Source organism: Brachypodium distachyon, chromosome 2 (assembly GCF_000005505.3).
Source record: "Brachypodium distachyon strain Bd21 chromosome 2, Brachypodium_distachyon_v3.0, whole genome shotgun sequence".
In the NCBI taxonomy this organism is placed as follows: Eukaryota; Viridiplantae; Streptophyta; class Magnoliopsida; order Poales; family Poaceae; genus Brachypodium; species Brachypodium distachyon.
The window spans coordinates 39480162-39499832 of NC_016132.3; the positions used below are offsets into that span (position 1 = coordinate 39480162).

The 19671-nt window shown below is 44.7% G+C and overlaps 1 protein-coding gene and 1 pseudogene across 1 annotated transcript; one reads left to right on the forward strand and one right to left on the reverse strand.

The window, feature by feature from the left end:
• The first annotated feature begins 7796 nt into the window (after positions 1 to 7796).
• On the forward strand, positions 7797 to 12269 carry LOC100831125 (putative disease resistance RPP13-like protein 3). Its single transcript, XM_003569069.4, has 4 exons — positions 7797 to 8452; positions 8668 to 9063; positions 9685 to 11647; positions 11762 to 12269. The coding sequence occupies exons 1-4, from the start codon at positions 8031 to 8033 to the stop codon at positions 11783 to 11785; spliced, it is 2805 nt and encodes a 934-aa protein (XP_003569117.1). The 5' UTR covers positions 7797 to 8030; the 3' UTR covers positions 11786 to 12269.
• A 772-nt stretch (positions 12270 to 13041) lies between these two features.
• Positions 13042 to 19404, reverse strand: LOC100831430 (annotated as a pseudogene).
• Positions 19405 to 19671: the final 267 nt, after the last annotated feature.

Below are 19671 nucleotides of genomic sequence, written 5' to 3' on the forward strand. Positions count from 1 at the left end.
ACCAAGACGCCTTTTGCAAGGAGTTGTGAAAGGGCGTCTGACTTGTTGGATCTAATACATAGTGATGTATGTGGCCCAATGAGCACGACAGCCAGAGGTGGTTATGAGTACTTCATTACCTTCACTGATGATTTGAGTAGATATGGATATGTCTATTTAATGAAACACAAGTCGGAAGCCTTTGAGAAATTCAAGGAATTCCAGAGTGAGGTACAAAATCAACTCGGCAAGAAAATAAAGTTTCTACGGTCGGACCGTGGAGGCGAGTACATGAGCCATGAGTTTGATGACCATCTAAAGAGTTGTGGAATAGTTCCTCAGCTTACTCCACCGGGTACGCCGCAGAGGAACGGTGTATCAGAACGGCGGAATCGGACCTTGTTGGACATGGTACGATCAATGATGAGTCGAACAGATCTACCTTTGTCATTTTGGGGATATTGTCTAGAAACTGCAGCGTTCACACTAAACAGAGTACCATCGAAATCGGTAGAGAAGACACCGCATGAGATGTGGACTGGCAAAAGGCCGAGTTTGTCTTTTCTTAAGATTTGGGGCTGTGAAGCATTCGTCAAGCGACTTCAGTCGGACAAGCTCACGGCCAAGTCGGATAAGTGTATTTTCGTGGGGTATCCAAGGGAAACCTTAGGGTACTACTTCTACAACCGAGAAGAGGGCAAAGTGTTTGTCGCTCGGAACGGTGTCTTCCTTGAGAAAGAGTTTCTCAGTCGGGGAGTCAGTGGGAGCACAGTGCAACTCGAAGAAATTCGGGAGGAACCTGCTAGAGGCGAGTCAGCTACAGTCTTAGAGGCTGAGCCGGTCGTGGTATCTATGCCGGTAAAAGCACCAGAACCACGGAGATCTGCTAGATTGCAAAGTGCTCGTGAAGTATTACTGTTAGACAGTGATGAGCCGACAACTTATTCGGAAGCGATGGTGGGATCTGATTCTGAGTCATGGCTTGGAGCCATGAGATCTGAGTTAAAGTCCATGGATGAAAATCAAGTTTGGACCTTGGTTGATCTGCCAGACGGTGCAAGACCCGTCGAGAGCAAATGGGTCTTTAAGAAGAAAACTGACATGGATGGAAATGTTTCTGTCTATAAAGCACGGCTTGTCGCGAAGGGGTTCCGACAGGTTCAAGGAGTTGACTACGACGAGACCTTCTCGCCCGTAGCGATGCTTAAGTCGGTTCGGATCATGTTAGCTATAGCAGCCTATTTCGACTATGAGATATGGCAGATGGATGTCAAGACGGCTTTCCTCAATGGAAATTTAACTGAGGACGTGTATATGATACAGCCCGAAGGTTTTGTCGATCCGGCTAACGCTGACAAGGTATGCAAACTTCAGAAATCCATTTATGGACTGAAGCAAGCATCTCGGAGTTGGAACATTCGCTTTGATGTGGTAGTCAAATCTTTTGGCTTCATCAAGAGCGATCATGATTCTTGTTTGTACAAGAAGTTTAGTGGGAGCAAAGTAAATTTTCTAATCTTATATGTGGACGACATATTATTGATGGGAAATGATGTCTTGATGTTGCAAGAAACCAAAGAATCATTGGAAAGGAGTTTCGCAATGAAAGATTTGGGTGAGGCAACTTACATACTGGGAATCAGGATCTATAGAGATAGATCTAGACGGCTCATTGGATTGAGTCAAAGTACATATTTGGACAAAGTGTTGAAGAAATTCAACATGGAATCGTCTAAGAAGGGATTCTTACCGATGTCCCATGGTGTAAAGCTTAGCAAGACTCAGTGTCCTTCGACAACTGATGAGCGAAATCGGATGAGTGCGATCCCGTATGCTTCGGCAGTCGGATCCATCATGTATGCCATGATTTGTACTAGGCCTGATGTTTCCTATGCTCTAAGTGCAACAAGCAGATACCAGGCTGACCCTGGCGAAAGCCACTGGGTAGCAGTTAAAAACATCCTTAAGTACTTGAGAAGGACTAAGGACATGTTCCTAGTTTATGGAGGTGAGGATGAACTCAGTGTAAAGGGTTACACGGATGCGAGTTATCTCACCGACTCAGATGATTCTCGTTCGCAATCTGGATATGTGTTCGTGATGAACGGAGGGGCTGTGAGCTAGAAGAGTTCCAAGCAAGATACTGTGTCTGCGTCTACAACAGAGGCTGAGTATATTGCTGCCTCGGAGGCAGCAAAGGAAGCCGTTTGGATCAGGAATCTCCTGATTGATCTTGGTGTGGTTCAGGGCGCGTCCAATTCATTGGACGTATATTGTGACAACAATGGTGCTATCGCACAAGCCAAGGAACCTAGACAACACCAGAAGAACAAACATATACTCATGCGTTACCACCTCATTCGCCAGTTCGTCGAACAAGGTGATATCAAGTTATGCAAGGTACACACGGATGCAAACATTGCAGATCCGTTGACAAAGGCGCTACCACAGCCTAAGCATGAGGCGCACATGAGAGGTATGGGCATTAGATGTCTAGACATATGATGTCAAGATGATTGACTCTAGTGCAAGTGGGAGACTGTTGGGAATATGCCCTAGAGGCAATCATGTATGATGTAATTCCCAATGTATTCATAAATATTATTGAGTTGTCCTTGTTTGAACATCTGATATGTATCATTGAATATGTGATTTGATTGTGGAACTATGTATTCATGTTGTTCATACTAAATTGTCCTTAGTCATTGAGGTTGTGCTGGACACATAACCTAGACTAATGTGAAAGTTGGCTGATGACTCGGTTCCACTTGTCATGGGCATGGTGATGTCATTCCAGCTTACACGGACTCGGCTAAAGAGTTTAGCGAGTCGGACTGACCCATATTGAGATGCAACGAGTAGGTCGTCATTTGCATGTCTCAATCAATGTAATCCTTAGACCTGAGGTTATCGCACAATCCGAGTTGTGGATCACCAACTTAGGTTCTGTCAAACGTTGTTCCGTAACAGGGCAGTTATAAAGGCAGAGTTCGGGTTGACTGAGAATCAAGCTGTGTGATGTGGATAACCAAGATGGGATTTTGCCCCTCCGACTGGAGAGATATTCTCTGGGCCCTCTCGAGTGATATGATTCGGGAAGCATGGCCATGCGCGACTTGGTTAATTGTTAACCGGGTTGATCGACTAAGAGTTAGTCGGATGAATCGTATATCACAGATCGAGAAGAGAGTTGAACTATTAAAGGGATGACGATTAATCGCCTATAGTTCGACAAGGTATATCGTGAGGCAAAAAGGGACTAAGACGTATGTCACATTGGAAGGTACGTCGTCATGACTCGATGGTACTTGGGAGTCGGCACGTTCTGCTAGGAGCCGCTACCGATTGATCGATTGTGAGTCGGACTCCAATCGTGTCCAAGTCGCCATGAGCCTGTGGGGTCACACACTTAAGAGCGGGAGCAAATATTTGGTCGGGTTGGACCCGAACTGGAATTGGGCTGACAATGCGAGTTGGACTCGCAGGGTGGATGGGCCACAAGGCTTGGAGCCCACTTCCACTCGATATATAAGCAGGGGCGTGGGATGCCTAAAGGGCACGGTTTTTTCCACTCTCATGCGTTGAGAACCCTAGCCCGATTCAGTTCAACCGTCGCACCGGATCTAGCAGTCCGCCGCCGGAGCTCCTCCTCGCACGTGTGGATACCGGCAGAGGTGCTGTACGTTCAGCACTTCGACGATCGCGGGATTGGATCGGCTGGATCGGATCGAGGGACTGCACTGCATCAAGGCGCCGCATCAATAATCCGCAACTGCGCGTCTAGTGGTAATCCTCGTGGCCTTCTACCTCGGCTAGATCTTGGGAGTTCGCGTAGGAAAAGTTTTTGTTTATCTCTACGCGCCCCTTCAGGGCGTTCAGCAGATTGGATCAGGCAATCAGTGGCTGTGCAGTGGAGCGACGTTCAGCAGATCAGATAGGACTATCGTTGCAGTGGACCGATCTCCTAGTAACGGGAGATCATCCTGATCGTCGGAAAGTACTCGACATCGGGTCAAGTTGCGTATGTACGTCCAGGTCAGCGTCTGTGAGTCGTGGTTGTGTCCAAGTGCTCGTCTGTGTGGGACTCTGTTGCAGTGGAAGTGCGTCACGGTTGAAGGGCTGTCCGGTGAGGTGTATCATCGAGGGTGAAGACGTGCGTGCAGACAAGGTGGCGGGTGTCATCTGTGTGTCTCGATGAGAAGACGGAAGCTCAAGCGTATAGTGGGGTGGTGTACCAGTGAAGGTGAGTCTCTTTAATGAGGACATGTCTCTACGTGAAGCTATGGGTTTAGCTAGCACGTATTGCGCTAGGTGTGGACGGTGTAGTTCATGCACGAGCTAGCGTGACTGGGAGTCTGGATCATACGTTGAGTGAGTCGACGAGTTGTGAAGCTGCGGTGAGTCAAGATCAGGGGGATCACGGAAGACAGAGTCAAGACTAAGGGGAGATTGTTAGGAATTAATCTTGTCAAGTCCGAATAGCAGTAGGTTTGGGTTTTGGCGAGTGCTGTCATGTATGAGTTTAGGTGAGTTTGAATTGGACACTAGTCCGTATAGGTTTGGTCATGGTCTCCAACTAGGATTAGTACTTGTGTACGTATAAATATGCAGGTAGTCAGCTTAAGTTGAGATCAAGTTTGTAACGTGGGATTTAAAATATTATGACTGGCCTCTATCTAGCCCCATCCTCCTGTCCACATACGTGTCCATGGGTTTTTCTTAATCTCTCTCGTCTCTCTCTGTCACCACCTACCACATCTCCATCTCCTTTCTTCTTCTTGCTCCATCCCCTCTCCATCTCCATCTCCGTCCAGGAGCAGCAGCATCATCTCCGTCCAGAGCACCAGCAACATCATCCTCATGGCCAGCAACATCATCCTCATGGCCAGCAACATCTCCGTCCAGGAGCAGCAGCAGCAGCATCTCCGTCCAGGGGGCTCGAGTCCGTCTGCGGCCGCCGCTCGGAGATGGAGGACGCCGCCGCCGTGCTCCCGTGCTTCCACCGCCTCCCGCTCTCGATGCTCTCCGTGCCCGCCGACCCCAGATCAGATATGAGAGCAGCTAGTTAGCTTGCATATATTAATTCGTGTGTCAGCTAGTGAAGCAAGGTGATTTTTTATCTCTTGTGGTTCCTTTTTAATCTTGTACTGTGATCTTTCCTTTGGAAGTACTCATTTTTGTGCTGTGATTTTTGAGTACCATGTGTACACGACGAGAGCTACTAATTTTTTATAAACGTTTGTGCTGTATTTTGGTATCCCATCGAGGTACCGTGATTGTGATTGATGAGGTACTTAGGAAGGAGTTTCTGTCTCCTCTGTTGAATTCGAGTACATAGGTACTTGAGTACTTGGTTTGTTGAATTTAAAGTTGAATTCGAGTTTTTCTCTTTGATTATTTCTTTCTATCTCTTTGATCCATCGTTGTTGATCCTCATGGTTGAGGATTGATGAGGTGGTTAGGTATCTGTGATGTATCTTAATGTATTTGTGATATACCATAATTTATATGTGACGTATCTTGATGTGCTCATCATGTATCTGTAATGTACCGTGATTTTTTCTGGATAAATGTGATGTACAATACGATGTAGTCGTCTCATAAGTCCATGTACATGAGGTACTCAAAACCCGATAAGATACCTGTGATGTACCGTATGATGTACTCCTCTCATAAATTCATGTACACAATGAATTTGAAAATTGATAAGGTACAGTTCATTTACCATAATGTACTAAATATGTATTTTAAAACATATCATGTACCACAATGTACTTAAAAAGTGGGACAGAGATGGAAAGAACGAGAGAGAACCATAGAAAAATAAAAAATTGTCAGTAAAAAGTACATGCCTGACACAAATACTAATTTACCTGCTAAACTCTCTATAGTAAAAATTAATTTGGTGGACCTTACATGAAACATGTGACTGGAAAGGTAGGGTTAGATAGCTCGGGTGCTACCGTCTCCCCGTTATAGAACTTCCAGGAGCCTCATTCATTTCCACCAAAATACTCTGATCACTGCTCGTGCGGGCGGAGCAGTGTATACTAGTCTGGCCGTATGGGAATATCTCATTTCTGCGGCCCACCCCTGCTCCCGTATGGCCCACGTCCGTTTCTTTCTTTCCCCTTCACTTCTTCTTCGCCCCCGCACCATAATCCGCTAGGTTTCCAGCCGCCGTCGCCGGACGTAGACCCTAGGTTTCAGGCCGTGCAGCCCACCCCCAGTTGTCGCCGGATTCATGGCTTGACGTGCCGCTAGGATTCCGGCCGGACACCCTGGTCGTCACCGCGTCCTAGCTCCCGTGGTCAATGCAAAGTGTTGAATCCATATCCTTGTCTTCCAGAATGATAGTGTGCATTATTGCTTATTCAGAAGATGGTGGTGTGCGCGACGATCTACAGACAGTTGGATGCACACTTATCTAGCTTCAATGCGCATAGAGAAAATCATCCATCCTTTGAAGTTTAATTTCGAGATGTACGGCTGCATTAAGGAGAAAATAGTATGCAAACATCCCCGCAGCTTCAATGTTCACGTGCATATTGTGGTGAGATAGATGGAAGGCGGCACGGGCCTCGCCGGCGAGGTCGATGAGGGCTTCGGCCGGAGGCGCCGGCCGGCTTGCCGGCGAGGTATACGATGGCTCCGGACAGTGGCGCGGGGCTTACCGGCGTGGTCCACGAGGGCTCAGGTCGACAGGGCTTGCTGGTTTTAGAGGGCCACAAGTGCCAGCGAGGTCGGCCGCCGCCGCCGGCGAGAGCACGCGAACACAGATAGAACAATGAACACACAAATGGGCCGACTCTGAAGCCCACTACTGAACTAAAAATATTAAATTTACTGTTAATTCTCTTAAAAAGGAATGTCTATTCTACCCTCCAAAAATCAATGGTAGATATTTCTAGATACTGCTCCTTCTCTTCAATCAGTATAGGGGTACCATAAAATGGCTCTGATCACTACATATATATAGCAACAGGGGCAAAATATGGTTCATCGGTTTCTCTTTTTCTGTATATAAATGAAAGTTCAGGTGTACAATTAAACAACAATCAGGGGCAGACAGCAATTAAGTCTCGGTTTTCCCTACCAATGCGGCCATGTCTACATCTGATTAACCAGCCATACAATATTCGCAATATTTAGTCCATCCAGGTTGATTACAGTGTGTTCAGTACGTGCATGTTTTACAGGTTCAACTGGGTGAGGGGACCAATAGCTTTGCTTCTAAAGGTTAATGGTAAATATCATTTATGCATGCTTCATGGCATACCATGTAAGTGATCTGGCAAAAGCCTCTTCCCCTTTTGTTTCTCAGCGATGCTAATTAGAATATATAAACTCAACGCTTTAGGGGTATTTTGCCTGGATAGAAACCTCAATTTAGAATAGTAAAATCTTACATGATTATGCAGGTTAAATCTGAAATTTTTAATTATATGTATTGATTTAAAAATCACAATGCGTACAAATGACACAAATAGTCATTAGAAATCTGGTTTTTGAAAGTAGCATAATAAACATCGCCACACAAATAAAAAATGGCTTCACAACATTGTATTTAGCATTACATTTATGGTAGCTATAGACCTTATATTTGAAACAGATAATATTAATATCTATGAAACAACAATTATTCCCAACTCTTTCAGACGATGCCCTCGCATTTGCGAGGGCCATGGTGCTAGTTTGTATAAATAATGCCTGATTGTACTTCGTTTTCACCCAGTTAAACAAATGTTGAACTACCAATCAAGCCAATTAGTTTAGTGCCGCAACTTGCATGTTGTTTATTAAAAGGTGAGAGCAGCCTTGTTGTATACATATGCCAACCGTGTAATCAGTGCCCATCATTTTCCAATCAGTGCCCATCATTTTCCTAATCAGTGCCCATCATTTTCCAAACTAGCCAATACAACAAGTGAAATGATAAAGTTGTCTGGGAGCGTTTACTCCATCAACTATAATAAACATGTGTGGATGCCACATCTCTTCGTCGACATAACCACTATAGGCAGGGAGAAGAGCTAGCTGAGCGGGCAACAATGGCGGAATTTCTGGTGAGCGTGTCCACGGGGGCCATGGGTTCCGTCCTTGGGAAGCTGGGTACCATGCTGAGCGAGGAATTCAAGCTGCTCAGGGGTGTTCGTGACGACATCAAGTTCCTCAAGGATGAGCTCGAGCACATGCAGGCGTTCCTCCTCGTGATGGCGGAGGAGGAGAAACCTGACCCCCAAGCTAAGCTTCGGGCGGATGAGGTGCGAGAGATGTCCTATGAGATAGAGGACAACATCGACAAGTTCATGGTACTTCTGGACCGTGAGCCCACTTCCATGTCCGATGGCTTCATGAAGCTTTTCAACAAAAGCATGGAGAAAATCAAGAGCATCAAGACCCGGCATAAGATCGCCAAGGACTTCAAAGACATCAAGATCCAAGTCAAGGAGATGAGCGATAGATATGCAAGGTACACACATAAGGCTTGTCCCCTCTCATCCCTCCCATAATTTTGTAATTTGTACCACAACCAATTAATAGTATTTCGAGACCATAGCTTACTACTACTACTATCAATAATATAGATACATATATACGGCCTCTTCCAACACATGTTATATATCTTTCCTCTTCCGCCGCATCTCCAATTTTTTGCATGTCTAATTTCTTGGTCCACAAATGAAGGTACATGATCAATGGGTTTTCTAGATCTGAAATTGAAAAGGTAGATCCTCGACTTCGCACCATCTATAAGGATGCATTGGAGCTTGTTGGTGTGGAAGGTCCAAGAGATGAGATTGCAAACTGGCTGAGCAACAAGGAGGGTGAATCATCACATCAACCAAAAGTTGTATCCATTGTTGGATATGGAGGGTTAGGCAAGACAACTCTAGCCAGACAGGTCTATGAAAAGCTTGGAACGAGCTATGAATGTCGGGCTTTTGTGTCAATTTCACGAACTCCTGATATGACAAAGATCTTGAGTTCTATGTTATCTCAACTCCGCAACCAAGATTATGCTTATGCAGGGGATCCACAACTCATAATCGACCAGATCAGAAATTTTCTACAAGATAAAAGGTACAGTTCATAATGGCTGAATGGTTTAGTTCTTATGAATTATCACTTTTCAGTTTGCGCTACTCGAATACCAAATTCAAAATACTCTCGCTTGCAATTGCTGCCAAGTTACTCGAATACCAAATTCATAATTCACACTCGTTGCCACAAGTTGTTTGCCAAATTTTTATACCAGACATTTTGTGATGGACAGATTGATCCTGAAAACTTGGTAAGATAATAACTAACATTGGGCAGTAAGATAACATATATATATAGCAAAACGACTCTTCTTAAAGAATCAGACTGGCCTATAAAGTCAAGCGTAACTTGTTTATATGCTGCAAGATGTAGCCTCAAATCCGTGATGCCGTAAATTAAGCCCAAGTTCATAAACACATATATAATATCTCCACTTAATTATTATGACCAATGTCGTGTGAAACTTTATTCCACACTTTTTTTTTTACGAAAAGGCAGCAGCGCTGCTTTTCATTAATTAAGACGAAAAAACAATTTAACAGAGTTAATTACAAAGCCGAGAAGAGGGGCAGCTATAAACTAGAAAGATCACTCGGGAGGGCGAACCACACATAGTACATCCATGTTATTTAATGTGGTTTTCCTGTAACTATATGGCAGGTACTTTATCATAATTGATGATTTATGGGATGTACAAACATGGCAAGATCTGAATTGTGCATTAGTGAGGAAAGACAACGGTAGTGGAATAATGACCACAACTCGTATACATGATGTAGCTAAATCATGTTGCCCTTCTGATGGGAATCTTGTCTATAAAATCGAACCACTTGGTCTTGCTGACTCGAAGGAGTTGTTTTTCAAGCGAATATTTGGTTGTGAAGAAAAGTGTCCTCCTAACTTGAAACAAGCCTCAGAAGATATCTTAAAAAAATGTGGTGGTTTACCACTGGCCATCAACGCCATATCTAGTTTGTTGGCTAGTGGGAAAAGAAAAGAAGACTGGGAGCGTGTCCGAAGTTCTATCAGTTTTGCACAAGGCAAAAATTCTGACATTGATGCCATGAACTACATATTATCTCTGAGCTACTTTGATCTTCCACTCTGTCTAAGAAGTTGCCTATTGTATTTGACTATGTTTCCTGAAGATTATGAGATTGGAAGGGAGCAATTAGTGCATAGATGGATTGCCGAGGGTTTCATCCATGGCAAAGATGGGGAAGATCTTGTTGAGCTGGGAGAGACATATTTCCATGAGCTTGTTAACAGAAGTTTAATACATCCGGTGAATATTGAATATGATGGCAAGGTATGGGATTGTCGAGTCCATGATATCATCCTTGATTTCCTCATTTACAAGTCTACAGAAGAGAATTTTTGTACTTTGTTAAGCAATCATTCAAAGCCAGATAGCAGAGTTATACGTCGTCTCTCTCTCTTGGGAAATGAAGATCAAGAAAATGTCGAGCAACTGGATTTATCACATGCTCGATCACTTGGGGCTTTTGGTAATTCCTGGGAATATTTGCCTTCTCTTGCGAAGTCAAATGCTTTGCGTGTGCTTGACGTAGCTTTCTGCACTGGACTGGGAGCTCATCACGTCAAGGATATCGGAAGACTTCTTCAACTAAGATACTTGGACATCTCATTTACAAACATAACCGAGCTTCCTAAAGAAATTGGAGACTTGGAGTATCTAGATACGCTAGAAGGCCGTGCTACAAAATTAAATGAGCTTCCTGAATCAGTTACTCGGCTAAAACGACTAGCACGTCTTTTCGTTCCAAGAGAAACAAAATTTCCTGATGGTATTGGAAAGATGGAGAACTTGCAAGAGCTTGGTCATAGTATAAACATGTTACTGCAATCAGCGAATTTTCTGGAAGAGCTTGGCAAACTGACAAATCTGAGGAAGTTGGCCATTCATTGGGACAGCCATAAACTTGACAAAGCAAGCTGCAAGGGAAAGAAGCTAGTGTCCTCCCTGTGTAAACTGGATGCATGCAAGCTTCGCGACCTCAGTGTTGTGTTGCATCTGACAGAAGACGATGACTTCAGAGGACATACGTTCCCTGCTCTCAATAGCATCCGAGATATCCGGATCAACCATGCGCAAATCAGTTTGATTTCTAAATGGCTGGTTTCACTTATCAACCTAGAAGATTTGGCTCTCGATGGTATGGAGATAGAGCAGCAGGATGTTGAGATGGTTGGAAGCATACCTACTCTGCTCGCATTCCGTGTGTTAGCTAACTGCATTGGGAACACCATCGTTATCAGTGGAGGATTTCAGCAGTTAAGAAGTCTGTTCTTGTATTGGGGTAATACGAAGCTGATGTTTGAAGCGGGGGCTATGCCGAATCTCGAAGAGCTTGTATTCACCATTGAGCAGCGTAATTACAAATCTTCTGGAGATGGTGGTTGCGATGATATTGGCATCCAGCACCTCTCGAGCCTTGCTTTGCTCCATGTCATGTTAGATTGCTCCAGTGTGAAGGCTGCGGTTGTGGAGGCTACAGAGGTTTCTTTCAAGAGCATGGTCGGTGCACACCCCAACCGTCCTATGCTGAGAATGGACAGAAGACGTACAGATCGTATGCTAAAAGATGATGATATGTTTCAGGTACAAACTAATCTCATGTGTATGTACTGAGACCGACAAGATTGATTTGTATTCCAGGAATTCAAGATCACATAATTGGTTCGATCTGATCGTTTGTTTGTCTGGAAATTTCAGGTACCAGCTCAATCAATCGATTAAGTCCTCCTGAGTGGGAGTGGCTATAGTAGATATGAAGAATCTCTTGTAGATTTCTCTGTTTGCATTTCACTCCTAGCTAGCTGCTACCTATTTATATAATTTGATCATTCAGTACAAGCTAAGTAGGAACCACATGCTCTTGTTATACATATATTTCCCTTGCTCAACAGTTGCAGCAGCTTGGTTTCACCAGTAGCTATTCGAACCGTGGTAGTATGTTGATGATTGATTGATGTTAAGGATCTTATGTATCCAACTCGCAAAAAAAAAAGGATCTTATGTATCCAGATCAGGTGGAGGTTTTGATGATATTGGCATCCTGCAGCATCGATCTACCCAGGCTTGCTGCTTCACAAAGTGTAAACAATGATGGATTGTGTGAATGAGGAGGCTACTTTCAAGAGCTTGGCCGATGCACACCCATAGTATGTTTGTATTTGAGCAAAATTAATATTGGATCTAATGAACATGCCTTCATTGTGCACTTTAGGGGTATATCGGTCGATGGATGATTGATTCGTACTACTGTAGTTAATTAGCTAGCTATCCAGGGCGCATCCTAAAATTTATTACGCCTAGAGCACGAGACACCACATTTGACTTCACAAAATTAAATTAAAAAAAGTTAAATTAAATTATAGACAGCGTGATCGAGACTGCAGATGTGATGAGGTTAATTAGCTTACCAGCGGCTGGCGGTGGAGGGAGAAATTCCTTGACCTGAAGCATGCGATGGCGGCCAACTTGGAGAGCTCTTGCGGGTGCCTGCGATGGCTGAGGGTCAGCGAGGAGAGTGGGGTTGGCTTCAGGCAGGGAGGAGCGGGGATCCGGAGACATCCAGGAGGTACATTGGAGCACCGCCGGCGCCCCGCTGCGCGCTTCGTGCATCCCTATGGGCTCCGGCGGCGGCGGTGCTCCAATGTACTGGTGTGTGCATCGCGATTCGTGCACCGGCAGCTGCAGCCACATAAGAGTCGATTAGAATCATGTTTAGGTATTGTACAGAATACTGTTTATAGTACAGAAATGCATTCTATGTAAGCTTTCATTTTCGAAAAATACATACTGTTTATGGCCATGTTTTATGTCGCTACTGAAGAAAAACATGCGGTAGCTAGCATACAGGTCAATCGATCACTTGCTGTTGCTGGTCAAGAGAAGAAGGCCAAAGACACAATTTCTGGCAAGTCCAGATTCTTAATTGATGCATGCGTCATACTCTCAGTTACTACTGAAACATATATATGCAGATATGCTTACAGACAGGAAAACTAGTCGGCAGACTCCTCTTTATAGATATCAAGGTACTACAGAAGTACTGATGATGAAGAAGAAGGAAAAATAAATAAAGGTACAGACAAAGTGTCTAGCACTTGGATTATTACACAGCTAAAGCGAAAACAGAGAGGCCGAGGTAAATAAAAAATGCACATAGCAGCCGCTCCCGCCCTATATATCTCATTACATGACTCCCACCGACTGAGTTCAGCTAGCCAATCGCCCCCATCATACGGCCATTAGCCCAGATTTTAGCTTCACCCACATTGCAACCAAGGACCTGCTGCCACCATGCTCGGTGGTGCATGGTCTGGAGCTCGATCAGACCATCTTCACGACGGGTCGATTTGGATTCTTGGCGAGCGCTGCCCTCACGCATTCGACCTCGTCGGCATCAAAGTTATATTGTAGCATAACTTCTTTGAGGCCTGAGAGAGAATCTAGCCCCGAAAGCGAATCGCTCTTGATGTCTACGTAACAAAACTTGAGCAGCTCAAGCTTAGGGGCCGCTCCTTGTTCAAACTTGACAGATTTGAAGCTTGGTCCGAGTCTCAGCTCCAGAACCACCAGAGTCACAAACGACCCTTGCTGGAAACTAAGACAGACCCCTTTACCCTCGAATGACTCCTCCAACAGATGCAACAAGGCCAGATTTGGTAGATTCCCAAGGACTTGTATGGCGGTATCGGGCTCTGATATCATGGAGCTCTGCAGCTTCAGCTTCACCAGATTCTTGAGCCACTGGACCCATTCCGGCAATTTCACCAGGTTGCCATACAGCTTGAGGCTCTGCAGGTTCTCCGGAAACATGAACTTTCCATCCAAGCAGCCAAATAAACCTGGCTTCCCCTCTGACCGAATTGACAACGACTCCAGGCGGCTCAGACTAATAATTGCTGCACACAGCTCTTGGCCGTTCTCCTTATTGACACCTGTCACTCCCAACTTGCGCAACTGGATGAGTCCTTTTATGTCCTTTAGAACGCCCTTCCCCCGTCGCCCAATGTTCACGACACCTAGTGTGTGCAGGGCTTTCAGTTTCTGCATACCTCTTGGGACTAGAACGCCATACTGGTCCAGGTTCATTGCAATAGTGGAGAATGCATAGCAGCAAAATATGGTGCATACGTCATGGCGGTTCATGTTATCATCGATTTTCTGAGGTGCACAACAAGCTAAGCAAAATAGCACAGAAAATAATGGCAAAAAGAACATTTTGTTATCCGTCCCCGATAACGCATCTAGAAGTTTTTCACATGAGACATCTTCATCCACTGGTTTTCTACTGGCACAAAGACTCTTCAGATTCCGAAGTTTGATGATGGTTTTTGGCAGCATCACCATGCTGGTACCTCTGACGTCTAGTGTCTCGAGTTGCGTCAGGTTACCCAATGAATCTGGCAGGTGATAAATTTCCTCACATCCTCTTAAAGAAAGGTACCTTAGGTGAAGAAACTTCCGGATGTGCTTCAGGTGATGATTAACTAGACCTGTGGCGTCTTCCAAGTCCAGCACTCGTAGCAGCCTCATCTTGTCAGAAATGAAAAATGGCCTCCAATTTCCAAAACATGTTAGTGATCGTACACGGGACATGTCCACTATGCTCTCGAATTCACTCTGATCCCCTTTCCAATTGCCGTTTATAGCAAGGTGGCGCATCGTGACTTGGCTGTTTGAGCTGCAACCTTCCTCCAGTGTGAAAACAAGATTTTCTTCCATTGACTTTGAGATACCGATTTCACGCATGAGATCATGAAATTGGCAGGAACCAACCCCTTCTTTACTATAAATTGATTCTTCAGATGGTAGAATCATGCTCCTGCTTATAAGTTCCATGAAGTAGCTATCCGCTATTTCCTCTGCAGACTTGCCACGCAACTCCCTTGAGTAACCCTCTGCACTCCATCGGCGCACCAATCGTCCCCGTCCAACCCTGTGGTCTTCAGGAAAGATGGGCATATACAGGAAACAAGACTTGACGTGATAGGGTAAACCATCATAGCTTCTCATGAGGATGGTTCTTATGGTCCCAAGCTCTGGATTCATCTCCAACTCTGCACTGATATGCTCACTCAATTTTCTCCATTCCAATGGGGTTTTTGGTTGGGTTGCCAGGAAGCCACCTATGGTGACTATTGCAAGGGGGAGTTGATCGCACTTCTTCAGGATAAGTTTTGCTTGTTCAACCAGCTCAGGATATTGCTTCTCCATAGTTATAGTCCCCTTAAATACCTGTTTTTTTTAGATTAAACTGTTTAGTACTCTCAGAATTAAATCAGGTATAGAATGATCTTTCAATATACTTGAGTGAATGTGCTAGAATTGGTTGCCTCATATAAAATACATTTTTAAGGTTGAACAAATGAAACTAGAAGTACATATATGAGTTTGATTTTCTGCACCTGTAAGCATATGCTCGTGGTAGTTTGAAAAAAAATAAGTTTTAACAACTAGAAGGTATGCATGTAAATCTAGAATAATCACTTAATGCTCACATTGTTTATTAAATGTATGGCATGCTAGGGGATAGACCAACCGTGGCACACGTGTGCGAGATACTGGTGGCGTGGGCCAATGGTTTATTCAGTTTGATTTGGCAGGAACAATTTGGATTTGCATTGGATATGATTGCACAATATGTCACTAATGTTGGCAGCATGAAGTACACTAAACTTGGAAGGCGTGAAGTACCCAGTATGAACCATGGTTGGAGAACAGCAATGGCCAAAAGTGGAGCGGAAGGATGTGATGCGGATGAAGGTATGTTCGAAAAGAGAACTACTGATCCTTTTGGTTCAGCTGCTAAAATGATGGGGGAGGGGGGGTTGACCACATGACTGACAAGTGCAAATAAGTTGTCATCAAGTACCTTTTTAGTGAAGAGGTTATGGGCATCCTCGTATGCTAGAACTTTGAGCTTGTATATATATTTTTGATTCTGTGAACAATGTTTAGCAATACCCTCTTCCCTTGTGGTTACTATGATCCGCCTTGTATTTTTCATTTCACGGAAAATTGGTATTATGATGTTCCATTCCGCAGTGGATGATACATCATCAAGAACAATCAGACACTTCTCTGTTCCTAAAAGTTTTGCCAACTCCTTCATCAAGTCAGCAAGTGACATTAACATAAAAGTCTTCTTTGTGCTGCCCATCAAACCCACCAAGTCCCTCTGTTCAGAAGATTCTCTATCTAGTTGCATAACTAAGCTCCTAAGAAGCTCTTCAAGATTGAAAGGACGCATGATTGTGACACAAGCACGCTTCTCAAACATGCTACTGAGCTCTTGGCTTTGGTATATATCTTTGACTAGGGTGGTTTTACCAAGACCACCCATTCCCCACACTGAGATCACCTGAAACTGTTCAGTAGCTTGATCTGTAACTAATTTGATAACCTCAGATTTTTCTTTCTCTCGGCCAACAAGATGAGATTCCTCCAAAGCAGCCATCGTCGTCTTGATGCGAGTGAGGCTCTTTCCAGCTACCTTATTTCCATATCACCCTTACATTGATCCTCTAATATCTCAGAGGTGGGCACTGCAGAGTTGTTAGCAGTACTGGTACTGGCTCTGTTTGAGTTTGACCCTCCATTAATTAAATCTGTTGCATCTTGAGAACCCTGAGCACAAGCGAGCAGTGTTAATTTAGGCATGTTGAGAACCCTATAGATGAATGAATGTAAAAATATATAACTAAACAAGTAAAGTAAAAAGTCAAATGAAATAGTTGAAATCCATTTTCCCATTTGAACCCCAAACTTCCTGAAGAATTACAACCTAAAAGATAAAACAAATTCAATACGTGTTTAGATCTTACACACACAAGTTACTACTTTAATTGGAGACTGTGTTCTCTTTGCAAAGAGTTAACCTATCGGAAATGCTCTACGTACGACGTTATGATGTCCGACGGAAGCACGACACGACGTGGCTAAAGTGAGAGCCTTGATGATTTTTCTTTGGAATAATCAAGCCCCACTATGCAGTTGAGACTGGATGGAACTGCTGCATCGTACGAGTATTGTACAGAAAAATGTCATATGTATAACAGCGTTGCTAACCTATATACTAATATATATAATCTATATACTAACATTAGTACTATTCACTTTAAATTTCAAATGTGCAACATTACCACACTTAATTACTAAGTGTGTAGTTTATCAAGTAATATGATGCGAGACCATACATTAATTACTAAGTGGTGTAATCCTAATGCACAAGATCCTGTTCTCTCATTTGTGTGGTTGTCAAATGTGACCTGTATCTCAAATGAATAATGACATAATTAAATCCAAAAGCAATTAGCTAGACGGATGGTTGAACCAGAAAAACAGCAGGTCTAGAACTATGGTTGTTACCTTCTCATAGAAAGCATAAATATTTTGATCAGCAGTCAATTGCTTGAGCTCTGATACAATGTTTTCTTGTCCTGCACACAAGCTTGCAACTTCAACTCGAGATGTGGACACTATGATTCTACTGCCCATACTGTTGTTTGGGAAGCATTTTTTAACCCGATCCCACTCCTCAATGTTGGATAGTTCATTAATCACAATCAGGTACCTCTTTTTGTTGACATACCCATTGAACTCCTCAGTCAACTCTTGTGGCATCTTCTCTGTTTCAAACAGAACATTAAGTCCTACCCCTACGGCTGAGTGAAACTGTTCCACTAGACTCTGAGCAAAGTCTTTTGGATTAAAAGGATGCATCAGCTTGACCCAAGCTCGGCATGGAAATTTGCTCCTAATATCTGGATTCTCGTAGACCGCTCTGATGATTGACGTCTGTCCGACATCGACCCTTGTTCCCCACACTGCAATAACCCAAAGGTCCTTCTCCTCCCCGTTGATCAACTTGACAAGATCCACCTGAGATTTCTCCTGCTTCGCGGCGCGCCTTGCTTCATCAATGCCGAACAGTGCTGCAGAAGTAATGCTAGACTGCTCAGCAGCCGTGTACGTGGCATCCTTGGAGTCAGAGCCCTTGATGAGGTTGTAGCGCATGTTTCTCTGGTTGACATCCTCCACATTGGCTCTGAGTTCCTTCATCTGCTTGGCCACACGTCGCCGATTGAGCAGCGTGCGGCAGATACGCCACCAGGACTGCTTCTGAAGTCGGACAGCGAACTCCTGGAGGGAGTCCTCGACGTCGTAGGCCACGTCGCGGACTTGCTTCACCCACACCTTCACCACCTTGTTGTCGTCTCGCTCGTCATGCGCAGCCATCAGAAAAGCCTGCATCATCTCAAGCTCATTGGTGATGAAGATCTGATCACGCCGGACTCCAAGCTGCAAAGCCACCTCCTCCGCGAGGGCAGATTTGGCGTAGCTAAGTGCTCCATCCAGCACGGACTTGCCAATGCTCAGCGCAGTCGCCTCCATGAATCAGCTTGCTGGTTGGGTTCTGTGGATTGGTGATGTGCTAGATAGAAATGGTGGCGGTACTGCTAATGCTTGGTGTGGTTTAGAAGGTAGTGCTGATGGATTAAAAAGACAAGGATGCGAGACGATTCATAGAGTAATTAACTGTTAGACTAGTCCTGGAAACATGAGGATGCATAAAAATTAATGCATCCTTCTTAGCTACTCTTGAGTGAAAACAAAACGACTGACGAAGCAGGGAGCGGGTGACCCAACAAAATATTCAGCCCAGAACAACGAAGATTCATCCACCCTCGCTGGCTAACCCAAGACTCCTTCTTAGGTACTCATCATGGATCCGTTTATAAGTTGCCAAGTTGGTTTGGATGCATGCGAATGGATGATTCTCTTGAGCTAATCCGTCAGCTAATTGAGGAGTAATATACAGGCCAAGAGTAGCAGGTGAGGATGGATAAATCAGAGCCGGCCGGCCGGCGGATTCAACAAAATGGACTTGACGACGAAACAAGCTGTGACGGCCTGCGATCCCTCAACTACCGCTAGCCGGTTAATCCCCAATTAAATTAAAGACGGCCCTGCTGCAGACAAATGAGATGAGCTTAGATATGCATATTTACCAGTGGGTGGGTAGGGGCGATGGAGAAATCCCTCGAGCTGCGTGCGTGGCGGCGATGTAGACCGCGCAACTTGAGCGGCCGGCGACGGCGACCGGGGTAATTTGGAGATCGAGTTCGCGCATCCTGACAGCGAGGAGAGGCGGGGCTGGGGGTTTAGGCAGGGAAAGCCGTGGATTTGGAGACCTCCAGGCGGTACATTGGAGCTCCCCCGGCGCCGGCGCCGCCGTGCCCCTCAGCGCTCTGATTGCATCCCTACGGGTTCCGGCGGCGGCGACCGCAAAAGAGGAAGACTAGGCGGTGGTACGGGTGTGTGCATCGAGATTCGTGCGCCAAAATCAGAGATGTCCATGTATTTGTGTGCCAAGCTTTCGCAAGCGCAAGTCTAAATGGCATGTGAAAACGATTTTTTTAAAATAATACGAATTAAATAATCATTTTTTAAAATAATATGCGTTTTTCAGAATTTTCAAAAATAATACGCCCTCGCGTGGTCTGGGCCAGACCGATTAGGTCCAATCGGCCTGGCCGAAGCCGATTCGGGCCTGTCAGCCTGCCCCAAGCCGATTAGGGGTAATCGGGTGGGCACTAATCGGCTTGGGC